General features: G+C 39.8%; 1 protein-coding gene and 1 long non-coding RNA gene across 3 annotated transcripts in view; both read right to left on the minus strand.

Annotated features, from left to right (window-relative positions):
• Window positions 1-5,716: 5,716 nt before the first annotated feature.
• Window positions 5,717-17,074, minus strand: part of LOC118279990 (ITG-like peptide) — a 38,822-nt gene continuing 27,464 nt past the window's right edge. Inside the window, exons 5-6 of the mRNA XM_035599853.2 lie at window positions 16,503-16,639; window positions 5,717-7,467 (exon numbers count right to left, since the gene is read on the minus strand). Of these exons, the coding sequence (XP_035455746.2) occupies window positions 7,348-7,467; window positions 16,503-16,639 (257 nt within the window). The 3' untranslated portion in view covers window positions 5,717-7,347. The remainder of the gene's footprint in view (window positions 7,468-16,502; window positions 16,640-17,074) is intronic.
• LOC126912106 (uncharacterized) lies at window positions 12,910-16,488 on the minus strand. 2 transcript variants are annotated; one of them, XR_007706741.1, is made up of 3 exons: window positions 16,329-16,488; window positions 13,650-15,698; window positions 12,910-13,544 (listed from the first exon to the last, which is right to left on the minus strand). It is a non-coding gene; the product is annotated as an uncharacterized LOC126912106 (long non-coding RNA). The 2 variants fall into 2 exon arrangements; XR_007706740.1 differs by lacking the exon at window positions 16,329-16,488 and having other exon boundaries at window positions 12,910-13,335; window positions 13,440-13,544; window positions 13,650-16,322.

Below are 17,074 nucleotides of genomic sequence, written 5' to 3' on the forward strand. Positions count from 1 at the left end.
ATAATTAAACGAACATCAATTTTTAATAACGGTAATATAATGACTTTTTTCCTGAAACCAAATAATTGTAAATGTTTTGATCGACACAAAATATATATTTTGTATAAGATTCAGCCCCGGATCTACATTTCTTTTTTGCCGGGGCATAAATTGAAAAATGCCGCCCCCCTACTTATGTTTATTTTCACCTTTATCATCCATATAATTTCAGCATTCAGATGTCCACAAATTGTTTGAAATTTGGACAAAGCCTACATACTACCTTCCGGAAATAATGCATCCATTACACAGGCCTACATTTTCTTTTTCAAAAAAAGTGTTTCAAGTTTAATAGGTCTCCTATAGTGCATGGGGTGTGCTGATCACGAATCTGTGCTTACTTTTTTTCTAGCAAGTCAGGTTTTTAGGAATTGTGAATAAAATTTTTAATAGAAACTGCCAAAAAAATCTTAGAAAATATTTATTGAAGATATATTTAAAAGAAAATTACTCTGCAAAATTGAGAGCTGGTCATAATAAAAACAACCTACGTAAGACTTTGGTTTTTGTTTTTTATGAAATCGTTCTCTTTTTCCCTGAAAACTGCGTTTTGTGGTTTCATTTTTGTGAATTTTTGTGACTGAGTCCCTGTTCCCAAGGACCAGCAGTAAACAGCCATCATTCTAATATCCCAACTTCCTTGGTAACGTCTCTTCATCTCTTTTATGTCTTGATGGAACCTCTCTCCCTGTTCCTCGCTGACAACTCCAAGATTTTCGGGAAAATAGACAATATGGGAATCCAGAAAATGAAGTGAAGAAGAAAAAAACTGTTGTCAGTTTTTTTTATAATTTTGGACCATCTTAGCTACAATTTCTTTGTAATTTGAAGACTTGATATTTCCAAGGAAATGATCTATGACTTCTACGAATGAACTCCATACTTCAGATTCATCCTGGGTCATTGTATTCTGGAACAATCTATCCGATTTTAAATTTCGAATTTGAGGGACTACAAAAATTAATTCCTTCTTTAAGAGGTGTCGCGTAGGTATTTAAAGCAGTTACATACCTTGTTTATTTGAACTAATGCATCACGCTGCACATTTTTTGTCCCAATACAAGTCTTTCTCTGAGTGGCCATTCTTTCTTATTGTAATGTAAATTTCGTGCTCGACTATCCCACTCGCACAAAAAAACACGGATACTTTGTAAATACAGACTGCTGACCCAAAAGCAACTATAGACAGTATTTTAAGGTCTCCACAGAGTTGCCAACAATATTCGCTATACTTTATTTTATTTAGCAACAGCTCAAGATTCTCGTACGTTTTTTGAGATGCACGGAGTGAGCAACAGGCACCGAGCCATAGGTTGTGCAACAAGACACCCTTCAGACTTCCCTTAGAAGAATCAATAAATGACCTCCATGATGTGGAATCGTAATTATCAGCTCCCAGTTTCATGGCTACTTCAGGAATATTATTACAAAACACCAGTGAACCCTCTTGAGAGAAATAGTCCGCGAACTCTTTTTCATAATGCCTGCCTGTTCCTGGAGCCAAAGGATTTTTGTCTTTCAGTCGTGATCCTAGGATTTGTGCAGCATTTGATAGACCCAAATCTCTCACTAAGTCATTTAATTCAGCCTGGATAAACTGTTGAGGTTGGCCTATATCAGGATTGAATTCATCTTCATCGGTTCTTCCGTTTAAACTTTCATCTGATGATTGTATTGGATAGTGTGGAATAAAGGTGGAAGAATCGGAATTCCTAGTCCATGAGGTACAGTCGTTTAGCAGACGGTAAATTAGGATACTGAATTGTATGTTTGTTTTTCGAATTGAAATCTATACATCACAAGAGCAAAAGTAACAATCGGCAAGTACTAAATAGTAAACAACTCACATTTTTAAAACAAAACACTGTCGTGGAGACAGATCGCCGAGGAAGTTTTCGAATATAGCTTCATCTCTTTCGCACTCACGGTACTCAAACCCGTGCTGCCCCGATCTGCGATTCCTGCAGGCGAGCAAGAGCCGGGCGCGTATTTTGTACTATGCCTACGCGCCTAGCGAATAATAAAATCGTACGATCTCCGGGGAAGCTGCGAACCTCCTTGCCGGATTGCCGCCATGGGATCTGGAGGCAAAGGTGCTCGCGCGCGTCTTTAGATTGCGCGCCGACGCGCGTCGCCGGGGCGAAACTCCGCTGCCGCGACAGATTAGTGCGTGGCGGGACGAGCTCCGGCGTGATCTCATGGTGGAATGGCAGCAACGACTGTCGCAACCGAGGGCTGGGCTCGCTGTCATTGCAGCGGTAAGTCCCCTCTTTGAGGAGTGGCTTGAGAGGCGCCACGGCGTCCTCACCTACCGCCTGACGCAGGTGCTTACCAGACATGGGAGTTTCGGTAGGTTCCTGTTCCTTATTGGGCGGGAGGAAACGCCCGGGTGTCATGACTGTGCGGACCGCCCGGAGGACACGGTGGAGCATACGGTGGCGGTGTGCCCTGCATGGGCTGAGCACCGCCGTGTCCTCAGGGATGTGGTCGGCGATGGCGACCTCTCGCGTCCGGCATTGGTTCAGAGTTCAGAGGTTCAGATCAGGTACCGAGCAAGGGTAGTTCGCAGCCCAACCAGAACCAGACCTGTGCGTGCGGCGCGTCGCCTTCTGCACGTGCCTCAGAGAGCCATCAGACCACCACAGATGGGGCCCAGTAGGGCTGATGCCTAATCCGGAGCTGCGGACTACCTAACGGGTTTCCCGGGGCTCCGGCTCAAAGTAGGAACGGGGTGGTTTTTAGTCAGTAAGAGTCTGACACTCCCTCTCGCTTTGCCCAAGGCGGGAGAAGTCATTGGATGATTTTCCACCCTTAAAAAAAAAAGCGAATAATAAAATGTTCGTGAAGCACGTCCCATTCTGCGCTCAGGGTATCGGTCAAGTTGATATGGCCATGAAATTTCTGTACTTGTACTATATTTATTCCGTGGTCAAAATTAAATAAATGATGAGTGGTCCACTGGTCCGTGTAGTGTGAATTTGGCCGCCCCCTGAATTTGCCGCCCCCTGAATCTGCCGCCCGGGGCATGGGCCCCGGCTTGCCCCCCCCCTAGATCCGGGGCTGATAAGATTGCACAATCTTACTATACATATATTTTGTGTCTGTCCTTGGTTACTTTGTGTTCATTATCTAGTATAAGCAGAATTGTTTACCTATCTACCTCATATATAAATAACTTTCGGCTCAGGTACATCAAAACGCCTTGGTAAAAGTTCACAGCAATGTTATAGTTTGAAGTTTTTGTAACGTTGTTTGACGTAGGAACGCTACTTTATAGTCCAGCAATGGACAGTTACGACCCGTTATTAATGATTATAAATTGTTTTTTCTTTTCAGTTCGTTGAAAACAAACAGATACCAATGTTTGAGATAGAAGATAGATTTAGCTCCAACAACCCAACGATGCTGCGTACATACAAAAAGCCCCCCCGGTTTAGGTGGGGCAAGCTTGGGCTACGATACCAAAGCCCTAGTACTCGAACACAGTAACTGTTCATACTAAGTGTGGGAGAGCCATGCTTCGGCACGAATGGGCCGGCTCGACCGGAGTGATACCACGGCCTCACCGAAAACTGACGTGAAACAACGCTTGCATTGTGTTTCGTTATGTGAGTGAGGTTACCGGAGGCCCAATTACTCCCTTCTCAATCTTACCATTCCACAATTCCCCAACAACCCTTAAATTCCTGACCCCCAAAATGCCGCCCACGCATTTGTAACGCCTCTAGTGTTTCAAGTGTCCGGCGGCGGCGATTGCTTACCATCAGGTGATAAGTCTGCTCGATTATCGGCGTGTCCCATAAAAAAAACTACTAAATTAAAAATTAGTAGCGGAATCGCCGCGTCGTATGTCGCGGAATGCTGCTCATGAATATGAGCCTCTAGCATGGCTTGAAACTAGTTGAGTTCCTCGTCAAAATTTATTTCAGTAAGCCGATAATATAATAATTAATAACCCTCCTTCTGGCGCAGTCGGGTAATTAGTAACTGTTTCTTATCTTATTATTAGTTTTAAATGTATTTTTAAAATAAAACTTTTCTAATAACTATGTTTATTTTTAATTGAGACTGACAGACATTCCTGACTGACATACGGTATAGGAAAACCTCATTCTTGAGAGAGGAAAATCATCCAATACCTTTTTTTTCTTATGGGGAAAATCATCCAATGACTTCTCTCGCCTTGGGCGAGAGACTGTAGGACTCTTACTGATTAAACACCACCCTGTTCCTACTCTTAGTTCGAGTCGGAGCCCCGGTAACCCGTCAGGCAGTCCACAGCGTCGAGTCAGCATCAACCCTACTGGGCCCTATCTGTGATGAATGGTTCTCATAAAATTACAAAGAATATTATTGCATTATTGTATCAGTTTTTTAAAAGATCAACCGAAAAGTTATTTTAATTAAAAAAAGAAGGAACTTTATAAATAACTGAAACTAGTAAAATTCTTCGTTTATCCAAATGAAACTTTTTGTCGGTAAAAATTTGAATAATTTTGATATTAAGTTTGAACTTTGAAATAATATTCTTACGACGCCCACGTGTTGTTACCTTCAATGATTTTTTTTTTATGGTATAGTGTGGTAAACGAGCAGACGGATCACTTGATGGTAAGCAATTGATCCTCATGGATAGGTGAGAGACCACAGGAGTACCTACACCAGAGGAGTTAAAATTGCGTTGGCAACCTAACCTAACCTACCATTCCTATCCCATAACTTACCATCCATCCGTCTGCTCGTTTACCGGCTTATTCCATAAAAACCACACTGAAGTAGCATCTGTATCACAACAACATCGGTACTGCTTCGCTACAAAACTTGACTGCATGGTTGGCGCGGTAGCTGGGCAACTGGCTGCCTTGCAACGTGAAGCGGGTTTGATTCCTGTACGGAGCAACTCTTTGTGTGAACCACAAATTGTAGTTTGGAGTTGCAACCAGATTTTTTAAACTAAATGTTGCCGTGTGTGCGTGGCAACTTAACGTAAACTTTACATACTGTCTGCCACGCCTTGCGATCCCCGAGTACGTATGTAGAAGTTAGAAGTGCACATAGGTATACAATGTAACACCCACTTTTCACTAGTTTAGTATGTACTTTTAGAAAACAAAGTACAGTTTCCTAAGAAAAAGGATCCTCCGACCAGGCGAGGTGATCATGGCCTGGCGGGCTTTCTGCCTAACCTTTGTTCGTTAGGATTTTCTATTCATGTTTATTCGCATGTATCTAAAATTCACATGTGCGATGCTGGATATTTATGACGTCATCAGTTGATTTACATGTCGATCGTCTATGTGCGACTTCTGTCAACTGTCACTTGTCTGGTGTCGCCACATACAGTACGACGAACGAAACGAGACCGCGTTTGGCGCTCTGATTGGTTGGTTCATTTGTACCGGCTAATCAGAGTGCCTAAAGCACTTTCGTTTCGTTTTCGTTCGACTAAGGGCACAGAACTAATCACTTAGTCTTGGTGCAAGTACTAAAATTTTCCAGATAGCTGTAAATCTGCAAATGGAGGTACCATTGATCCGGGAATCGAACCCAAGACCCCTTTGCTTTACAATAGCACTACAATGAGATATGACTATGTCTTCAGTCATCACTTAGTAGTTAATGAACAGGGAATTGTATTCAGGAACTTTAGGAGGTGTAAATTGAAATAATAACTACATTGCAGACATAATTTATATAATTTAACACATATTTAATTTAATTCACAAGGTACATATAATGTAGTCTTATGTAGAGTAACAACGGTAGTACATAGCATTGTTAGGCCTTAACAGAAAACTATATAAGAAGATATCCAATATCTTTAACATTCATAAATTTATTATTCAGAGAAAAAGATTAAATCTCGACAATAAAATATATTATTCATAAATCTTTTTGTCCATAAATTTTCGTAAAATAGGGGCGACACATCACAGTATTTAGGCTATTTAGGTACTTATTTTTTCCTTTTTTTAAAAGTCGAAAAAAGATAAATTAATAATTTAGAAAAGATAAATTAATAGTTTATCTTTTTCTTTATTATTATTATTTTTACGAAAGAACATCAATAATTAACCAACGTATGGATTGAAAAACAGTGAGTATACGATAAAAATGTGATAACAATTAGATTTTTTATACTTTTTTAATTATAAATAGAAACACAAATTATTTTCACACTTGATATGTATCACCTAGGCACCTAACATAGTACGATAGTTTGACTAGAATATAAGCGAAAAAATTAAATTATACTCCTTACTTTACCTAGATTACATCTAGCCATACGATTATGATATGTATTTATATAATAATAGAGTATTTTTTTCATTAATTTTAACATCGATATTAACTAAATGCCTCAGCCAGTAAGATATGTATTTGTTTCATTGAAGACTTAATAATTAATTATATTTTTAAATCTATTCGTAATATTAAGAGATTAAATACTTTAAAATTGTATTTTTTTTAATAATTATGAGACGCAACTACTTGTCGCCGTAAAATCTAATTTTTAAATAACATTCATAAGTATTTTATGATATAGAAACATTAATATTTTTTTCTCGTACATCTAATTCTACTTAATAAAATTAAAAACTAAAAATGATATGTTTTAGCCTTGCCTATCTTTCTTTTTTATATTTTTTTTTTCGAAGCATCTTTTTTACAAATAAAACGTAGCGTATCGGTTGACCGTTTTTCGAAGCGAAATTTCATGTTTTTTTTTCTTTCTCCATTTTCCTTTTTTTACCTTTTATTTCGTAATTACGCGCACAAACGTAATATAAATTTCATATAGATGAGTTATTCATTTATCTTTTACCGGAATTAATGAAATAAAAGATAAATATCGGAATAAAAGATAAATATTTTATTTCATTATTAGTTTTTTCTGAGCGTAATTACAAAATATGTTGTTAATAAGATTTACTTAAAAGACGAGTAACAGTTGGTAGCGATGGAGAAACTCGTAAAAGATTAAAAAATCTTTTTTACTAATAAAAATTTGAAAAGTAATAATTTTGTAATTTAATATTTTATTTTGCAAATCATACAGGTGTTTGCTTTGCATTAATTTTTATTAGTAAAAACGATTCATTTGATTTTACCACTGCGTAAAATTGTAAAATGTTTAATTCAAACATTAATTTTAAAACAACCTTAAAATATTTTAAAAATAATTCACAAACAAATAAAAAGATCAAGAAACTCCAGCCAATATTCATTGTTGAAATAAATAAATAAAATTCAAAATTTTACCGCTGACAATTCACGATTTTACGCAACGGCGTAATGTGTGGTAAATTAATGAAGTCGGTAAACGCCAATGCGTTTTTCGCCGGCGGTGTGCTGGACGAACTCTCGGATCTGGTCAGTGGCCACTGGACCGATGCAGACAAGGGGCTCCTTGAAATATCCGCAGCTCTGGTGACAAATAATATTCAATTAATTATTGTGTGATCCACAAATTGTTGTTCCGAATATGGGTGTGTTGTGTATGTGAAATTGTATTATTTTTATAGTAGATGAGCAGACTGATCTCCTGATGGTAAGCAGCCACCCCTGCCTACCAGACACCTAAAAAAACTAACACCAGAGGCGCTACAAGTGTGTTGACGACCTTTTGTGGGTTAGGAATTTAAGGGGTTTTGGATAATCAGGAATTAGGAATAGATTTTGATGCGGTTTTTAGCCTAGTATTTTTCAAACTTAGGAGACAGTATTATATATATTACTCGTTTTAAAAAATGGAGGTTTGTTTACACACGTGCGTTGAATTCGATTTTTCAAACGTAGTTTTATCTTAATCAATAATGTATTTCAATGCCTGACCTAATAAAATGTGAGGATCTCAAAAATATTGTATTGTTTGTAATGTATCACTTTTTAGCAAATATAATTGATTTCATTTAAGATAATCTTTATTCATCCTCTTCCTTTCAATCCTTTCCCATTAAAGCTCAACACTCACTTTGTTACTAAGTTCTTTTACAAAGATAGGTATAAAATTACAAAATATTTTTCTCCGGAATCCTATTGAGAATCGCTATATAAATACAAGCACTCTCATCGTTAAAACTTTCTCGGAAATTACTAATTGGCACTCGGGATCATACCGGACGTCTTGTGAATTGAAGTCAGAGTTAAATGCCGAAGATTCCGTACCTTTATTATTGAAAAACAGAGAAAATGTTTTAAAAGAGGTGTAAGAATAAACAAAGACAAATAGGTAATAAAATACCTACTTTTTATCAGTTATTGTAATGAATAGTAAAATACAAAATAGTAGCGCGACAATCACCGCGTCGTGTGTCGCAGAATGCTGCTCATGAATATGAGCCTCTAGCATGGCTTGAAACTAATCGAAATCCTCGTCAAATAGGTACGTGAGTAAGCCGATAACATCAGATAGCAAATACAATTCTAGATTGTGTAATTTTTGTGCGACTCTTCATTGGTCGCGCTGAACAGATTTTCAAACAAATTTATTTAATTTTTACCATATTATTCTAGAGATACAATCCTTAGAAAAACAGTTAAATAAAGCCCTAGTAATTGCCATCCATTTAGCACCCTTTTAGTACGCAACCCTAAAAAATATAAAAGGAGAAATATTTATTAAAAAGGTCGACTCAAGTATTCATGGAAAACTCAGTCGTTAGGATAAAAAGAAAATATTGTTTTTCAAATTCATTAAAATGGTACATTTCTTTCCTCGGGTTTTGTGTATTTCAATATAAATTTGTAAATTCTTTATAGGGCATAGTACCAATATTATATTAGTTTTTTATAATAACTATCATGAGACATACTAATAATTAACTAAAAAATACGGTTTACGCACGTAAATATAAGGTGTTTTAAAATTATCTATCACGGTTTTAATGGGAGGTAGTGTTGTGTTTGAAGATTACAATAGTGAAGAATTTTCGTACCCCAGACCAGTTATTTCAATTTGAGAACATAAAAAAGTTAACACATTGAACGTCGTGGTGGTCACCGGTGACCGACGTTAGCGGAAGATTTGCCTTCAACAGTTTTCTATTGGCAGTCAAAGACTTAAATAAACATTGACTCTACTCTGCATAAAGTGATTCAGAAATACGCACGATGCTTCTATTGTTTGACGAAGTGACAGAGGCAGTAAAAAAGATAGCTTTTTCATAACAAACTCTTACATACATATTTTTGTATAAATAAAAAAACAATACTCATAATCAATAATTTATATTGTACTATTAACTATTTCTGCGCGGTTTCACCTGCGGTCTTACCCCCATTGTAGCCTGGTGGCATATAGCCTATAGCCTTCACGATAAATAGACTATCCAACACAGCAATAATCATTTAATTCGGACCAGTAGTCCCGGAGATTAGCGCCTTCAAATAAACAAACTCTTCATCTTTGTATATTAGAAAGAAAAGAAGATAAAAGAGTAGATTTTAATCTTCAAACACAACACTACCATTAAAGCCGTAGCAGATACTTTTAAAGCTCCTTATATTATGTATACTGAGAAAACTTCTACTAGTTAATAGCTATGCTCGCTGTAGCCAGTGGCCCGTTTAAGTCGACCCTTAAAATACAAGAGTCACTTAACAACGTCTTAACATTTACAAGGAAAAACATATACCCAAACCTAAATAGCGCACGAATTTCGTCCACGCAGTAAATATTTTCACTAAGCACTCGGCGACGCCTCCAAATGGTATTACGGACCTGTTTTCACTCAACCTAACTGGATTTTATTAAGGAAAACGAAATGTTTCTTTTTTTGTCAAGTAAAATGTCGCTTTTCCGTTTTTATTATTCATTTTAGAGACCTTTAGAAAGTTAACATCACGCCTTGCGAGTGCTAAAGTAATTTCTTTCGTAATTTTTTGAATAAAAAAAAGAAAACTTATTACGATTCAGTGTAGGCCTTCTTTACAATTTATTTATTCTTTTGTTTATTGATTAATATGGTATACACCAATTACATTAATCAAATCACATACTAAAATTATAAATAAAAGAAAAGTAAAGTAAAATAAAATTAAAGATTTCAAAAATAAATGATAATAGTTAAAAATAAATGACGATCACAATAGGGTGGGTTTACTATAAGCATCATGCTAAAAAGGTAGATTGGGGGCTGATGCCGATCTGGAGCTGCGGACTACCTAGCGGGTAATGGGGCTTTGGCTCAAAAAGCAGGAGTAGAAACGTGGTGGTGTTTAGTCAGTAAGAATCTGACATTCCGTCTCGCCTTACCCTTTTTTATGGGGAGAAAATCATCTAATGACTTCCCCCGCCTTGGGCGAGGCGGTAAACCCGCTAAGGCTCCTGAATTAAAGTAATTGGATAAATCCCTCATAAAAAAAATCACCTGATGTTTTTCTTCAAACACAACACTACCTCCCATTAAAGCCGTGGCAGATACTTTTATATAAAGCTCCTTATACACACAGATTTACTGACAAAGAATTGAGTACAAAGTAAATAGAAAATCCCTAACGCAATACATTTTTAAAGCAAAACCATTGTCACAAGGAAAGCTTTGAATCAAGGAGTAGGAGCGAAAACATTCTTTATAGTCTACTTCAATTTAGGAGAAAATATATAAGAAACCTTGTTGAATATAAAGACTAAAATGGTTTGGGTTCTGTACTATAGCCTTTTTTATTAAGGGGGAAAAATCATCCTATGACTTCTTGCGCTTTGGGCGAGGCGAAAAGTGTCAGACTCTTACTGACTAAAAACCACCCCGTTCCTACTCCTGTTTCTCGAGTCGGAGCTCCGGTAAATCCGTTAGGTAGTCCGCAGCTCCGGGTACTGTACCGATTAATTTAAACGTAAAGCAAACTTATACTAAGCATACTGATATTGGATTGTTAGTTAAAAAAACGCTTCTATTTATAAACAGACGTACTATTTAAGTGTGGGAGAGCCATGCTTCGGCACGAATGGGCCGGCTCGACTGGAGTTATACCACGGCCTCACAGAAAACCGACGTGAAACAATGCTTGCGTTGTGTGAGCGGAGGCCCAATTACGCCCCTACCCAATCCTCGATTCCTCAACAACCCTTAAATCCCTAACCCCTAAAAGGCCGGTAACGCACTTGTAAGACTTCTAGTGTTTCGGGCGTCCATGGGCGGTAGCGATTGCTTCCCATCAGGTGATCCGTATGCTCGTTTACCGGCTTATACCATAAAAAAAGAAATATTTAATCCATTTTTCGGTCCAGGTACGAAAATCCTAACTGTAATATCCACTGACCCAAACACCTAAATACTGTTTACTTATTTTGCTTCAAAAGATACGATCTAAAGGAACCTTAATAGGGCTTAGTCTTCTTTTGTGCAAAACGGAATCCCAAAGAATGTCTCCTTAAAGTAAGGGACGTGGAAATCTCATTCATTCAACGTTTATATGTAAGACGCAAAAGGTTTCAGCTAAAATGTCCCTGGAAAATACTTTTAGAATATAAACGAGGTGTTTTGCTTTTAGAAAGGATTTCATATAAAAACTGTTTTTCTCGAGTTTGTTTACTTTGGTAAATATATATTTTTTGGGTGAATCTTCGAGATAACGAATAACGTGTGTGGAAGGATATCAAGGTAAAAGGATTAACGAAAAGATGGATGAATTGTTTAGTTCAGATTTACGAAAGATATATATAAGGCGGATATGAATAGGGCCGTCGGTGGAGAACATATAAGGATATATTAAAGAAGAGCCAAATTAAAAGTACGCTTAACCGACGAGCATGCATTAAAAAGACTGATGACTGTTGATAAAGCGAAAAGGTATGTTAGAATCGTAGCAATTTGCGTTTCATTGTGTCTGCCTACCGCCATGGGAGACAGGCATGAGGTTATGTATGTATTGTGTGAAGATTGATAGGAAAGAGAGAGGAGTTTGTTATAGGATTTTATCTGATAGAGGAGAATGGGAAAAGAGTGGCACACGTGACACAATGTGGTTGTCTTTTTTTAAGGGAGAACATCATCCAATGACTTCTCCCGCCTTGGGCGAAGCGAAAGGGAGTGTCAGACTCATACTGACTAAAAACCACCCCGTTCCTACTCCTGCTTTTCCAGCCGGAGTCCCGGTGACCCAATAGTCAGTCCGCAGCTCCGGGTCGGCATCAGCCCTATTGGGCCCCTTGGATCCTTGTTGACTGGACAATCTCTGCACTACATGAGCTGCTGTTTACATGTGAACATTAGCACATGACGATACCTAAGTACGTGTGCCCTGGACAGTCTACGCTACATCCTTGTTGACTGGACAATCTCTGCACTACATGAGCTGCTGTTTACATGTGAACATTAGCTCATAACGATACCTAAGTACGTGTGTCGCCTGGACAGTTTACGCTACATCCTTGTTGACTGGACAATCTCTGCACTACATGAGCTGCTGTTTACATGTGAACATTAGCTCATGACGATACCTAAGTACGTGTGTCGCCTGGACAGTCAGCGCTACCATCAGCTGACTGGACAATCTGTTTACATGAGCTGCTGTTTACATGTGAACATTAGGTGACGATACCTAAGTACGTGTGTCGCCTGGACAGTCTACGCTACATCCTTGTTGACTGGACAATCTCTGCACTACATGAGCTGCTGTTTACATGTGAACATTAGCTCATGACGATACCTAAGTACGTGTGTCGCCTGGACAGTCTACGCTACATCCTTGTTGACTGGACAATCTCTGCACTACATGAGCTGCTGTTTACATGTGAACATTAGCTCATGACGATACCTAAGTACGTGTGTCGCCTGGACAGTCTACGCTACATCCTTGTTGACTGGACAACCTCTGCACTACATGAGCTGCTGTTTACATGTGAACATTAGCTCATGACGATACCTAAGTACGTGTGTCGCCTGGACAGTCTACGCTACATCCTTGTTGACTGGACAATCTCTGCACTACATGAGCTGCTGTTTACATGTGAACATTAGCTCATGACGATACCTAAGTACGTGTGTCGCCTGGACAGTCTACGCTACATCCTTGTTGACTGGACAATCTCTGCACTACATGAGCTGCTGTTTACATGTGAACATTAGCTCATGACGATACCTAAGTACGTGTGTCGCCTGGACAGTCTACGCTACATCCTTGTTGACTGGACATCTACACTACATGAGCTGCTGTTTACATGTGAACATTAGCTCATGACGATACCTAAGTACGTGTGTCGCCTGGACAGTCTACGCTACATCCTTGTTGACTGGACATCTACACTACATGAGCTGCTGTTTACATGTGAACATTAGCTCATGACGATACCTAAGTACGTGTGTCGCCTGGACAGTCACCGCTACCATCAGCTGACTGGACAATCTGTTTACATGAGCTGCTGTTTACATGTGAACATTAGCTCATGACGATACCTAAGTACGTGTGTCGCCTGGACAGTCTACGCTACATCCTTGTTGACTGGACATCTACACTACATGAGCTGCTGTTTACATGTGAACATTAGCTCATGACGATACCTAAGTACGTGTGTCGCCTGGACAGTCTACGCTACATCCTTGTTGACTGGACATCTACACTACATGAGCTGCTGTTTACATGTGACCATTAGTTCATGACGATACCTAAGTACGTGTGTCGCCTGGACAGTCTACGCTACATCCTTGTTGACTGGACATCTACACTACATGAGCTGCTGTTTACATGTGAACATTAGCTCATGACGATACCTAAGTACGTGTGTCGCCTGGACAGTCTACGCTACATCCTTGTTGACTGGACAATCTCTGCACTACATGAGCTGCTGTTTACATGTGAACATTAGCTCATGACGATACCTAAGTACGTGTGTCGCCTGGACAGTCTACGCTACATCCTTGTTGACTGGACAATCTCTGCACTACATGAGCTGCTGTTTACATGTGAACATTAGCTCATGACGATACCTAAGTACGTGTGTCGCCTGGACAGTCTACGCTACATCCTTGTTGACTGGACAATCTCTGCACTACATGAGCTGCTGTTTACATGTGAACATTAGCTCATGACGATACCTAAGTACGTGTGTCGCCTGGACAGTCTACGCTACATCCTTGTTGACTGGACAATCTCTGCACTACATGAGCTGCTGTTTACATGTGAACATTAGCTCATGACGATACCTAAGTACGTGTGTCGCCTGGACAGTCTACGCTACATCCTTGTTGACTGGACAATCTCTGCACTACATGAGCTGCTGTTTACATGTGAACATTAGCTCATGACGATACCTAAGTACGTGTGTCGCCTGGACAGTCTACGCTACATCCTTGTTGACTGGACAATCTCTGCACTACATGAGCTGCTGTTTACATGTGAACATTAGCTCATGACGATACCTAAGTACGTGTGTCGCCTGGACAGTCTACGCTACATCCTTGTTGACTGGACAATCTCTGCACTACATGAGCTGCTGTTTACATGTGAACATTAGCTCATGACGATACCTAAGTACGTGTGTCGCCTGGACAGTCTACGCTACATCCTTGTTGACTGGACAATCTCTGCACTACATGAGCTGCTGTTTACATGTGAACATTAGCTCATGACGATACCTAAGTACGTGTGTCGCCTGGACAGTCTACGCTACATCCTTGTTGACTGGACAATCTCTGCACTACATGAGCTGCTGTTTACATGTGAACATTAGCTCATGACGATACCTAAGTACGTGTGTCGCCTGGACAGTCTACGCTACATCCTTGTTGACTGGACAATCTCTGCACTACATGAGCTGCTGTTTACATGTGAACATTAGCTCATGACGATACCTAAGTACGTGTGTCGCCTGGACAGTCTACGCTACATCCTTGTTGACTGGACAATCTCTGCACTACATGAGCTGCTGTTTACATGTGAACATTAGCTCATGACGATACCTAAGTACGTGTGTCGCCTGGACAGTCTACGCTACATCCTTGTTGACTGGACAATCTCTGCACTACATGAGCTGCTGTTTACATGTGAACATTAGCTCATGACGATACCTAAGTACGTGTGTCGCCTGGACAGTCTACGCTACATCCTTGTTGACTGGACAATCTCTGCACTACATGAGCTGCTGTTTACATGTGAACATTAGCTCATGACGATACCTAAGTACGTGTGTCGCCTGGACAGTCTACGCTACATCCTTGTTGACTGGACAATCTCTGCACTACATGAGCTGCTGTTTACATGTGAACATTAGCTCATGACGATACCTAAGTACGTGTGTCGCCTGGACAGTCTACGCTACATCCTTGTTGACTGGACAATCTCTGCACTACATGAGCTGCTGTTTACATGTGAACATTAGCTCATGACGATACCTAAGTACGTGTGTCGCCTGGACAGTCTACGCTACATCCTTGTTGACTGGACAATCTCTGCACTACATGAGCTGCTGTTTACATGTGAACATTAGCTCATGACGATACCTAAGTACGTGTGTCGCCTGGACAGTCTACGCTACATCCTTGTTGACTGGACAATCTCTGCACTACATGAGCTGCTGTTTACATGTGAACATTAGCTCATGACGATACCTAAGTACGTGTGTCGCCTGGACAGTCTACGCTACATCCTTGTTGACTGGACAATCTCTGCACTACATGAGCTGCTGTTTACATGTGAACATTAGCTCATGACGATACCTAAGTACGTGTGTCGCCTGGACAGTCTACGCTACATGCTTGTTGACTGGACATCTACACTACATGAGCTGCTGTTTACATGTGAACATTAGCTCATGACGATACCTAAGTACGTGTGTCGCCTGGACAGTCTACGCTACATGCTTGTTGACTGGACATCTACACTACATGAGCTGCTGTTTACATGTGAACATTAGCTCATGACGATACCTAAGTACGTGTGTCGCCTGGACAGTCTACGCTACATGCTTGTTGACTGGACATCTACACTACATGAGCTGCTGTTTACATGTGAACATTAGCTCATGACGATACCTAAGTACGTGTGTCGCCTGGACAGTCTACGCTACATGCTTGTTGACTGGACATCTACACTACATGAGCTGCTGTTTACATGTGAACATTAGCTCATGACGATACCTAAGTACGTGTGTCGCCTGGACAGTCTACGCTACATGCTTGTTGACTGGACATCTACACTACATGAGCTGCTGTTTACATGTGAACATTAGCTCATGACGATACCTAAGTACGTGTGTCGCCTGGACAGTCTACGCTACATGCTTGTTGACTGGACATCTACACTACATGAGCTGCTGTTTACATGTGAACATTAGCTCATGACGATACCTAAGTACGTGTGTCGCCTGGACAGTCTACGCTACATGCTTGTTGACTGGACAATCTCTGCACTACATGAGCTGCTGTTTACATGTGAACATTAGCTCATGAAGATACCTAAGTACGTGTGTCGCCTGGACAGTCTATGCTACATGCTGCACTACATGAGCTGGTGTTCCTTACCTTCCTAGGCTTCTGTCGGTGTCGCCGTTGCATGATGCAGCAGAGTCCTCGAGTGACGTCACATTCGCTTGAAGAGTTGCAGTCCTCATTGTATTGCTTGCGGCCAGCTGATGGGGGTCGGCAGACGTGCATCTCGCCTGGACAATATAGAAGAGTAAACTATAGGGTGTTTATAGTGTAGAAGCATATGAATTCTACGTCTTTCAACATATAGAGTGATTTGTCAGTATCACGCTAATCAAACTTGTTTATATTATAATTAATGTGAAAGTTTGTTTGTTTGGATGCTTGTCTATCAATCACTATGAACCTACTGCACGGATTTTGATGAAATTTGGTATAGAGGGTACAGAGTTTAGTATAGAGAGTATGAGTTGACTTAGGTGATAGAACTTTTTAACCCACGGCAACGCGGTTGAAACTGCTAGCAGAAGCGAGAGCTTAATGTAGGGAATCCTTTCTTAAAAATTAGTGATTTCCATTTTGGATTCTGTTCATGATATCATAGTGATCTAATGTGACATTTGATCCTTCTTCTCCGTTATTACTCTTTGAAGAAGTCACGGTCATTA

The sequence above is a fragment of the Spodoptera frugiperda genome, chromosome 22, assembly GCF_023101765.2.
Source record: "Spodoptera frugiperda isolate SF20-4 chromosome 22, AGI-APGP_CSIRO_Sfru_2.0, whole genome shotgun sequence".
In the NCBI taxonomy this organism is placed as follows: Eukaryota; Metazoa; Arthropoda; class Insecta; order Lepidoptera; family Noctuidae; genus Spodoptera; species Spodoptera frugiperda.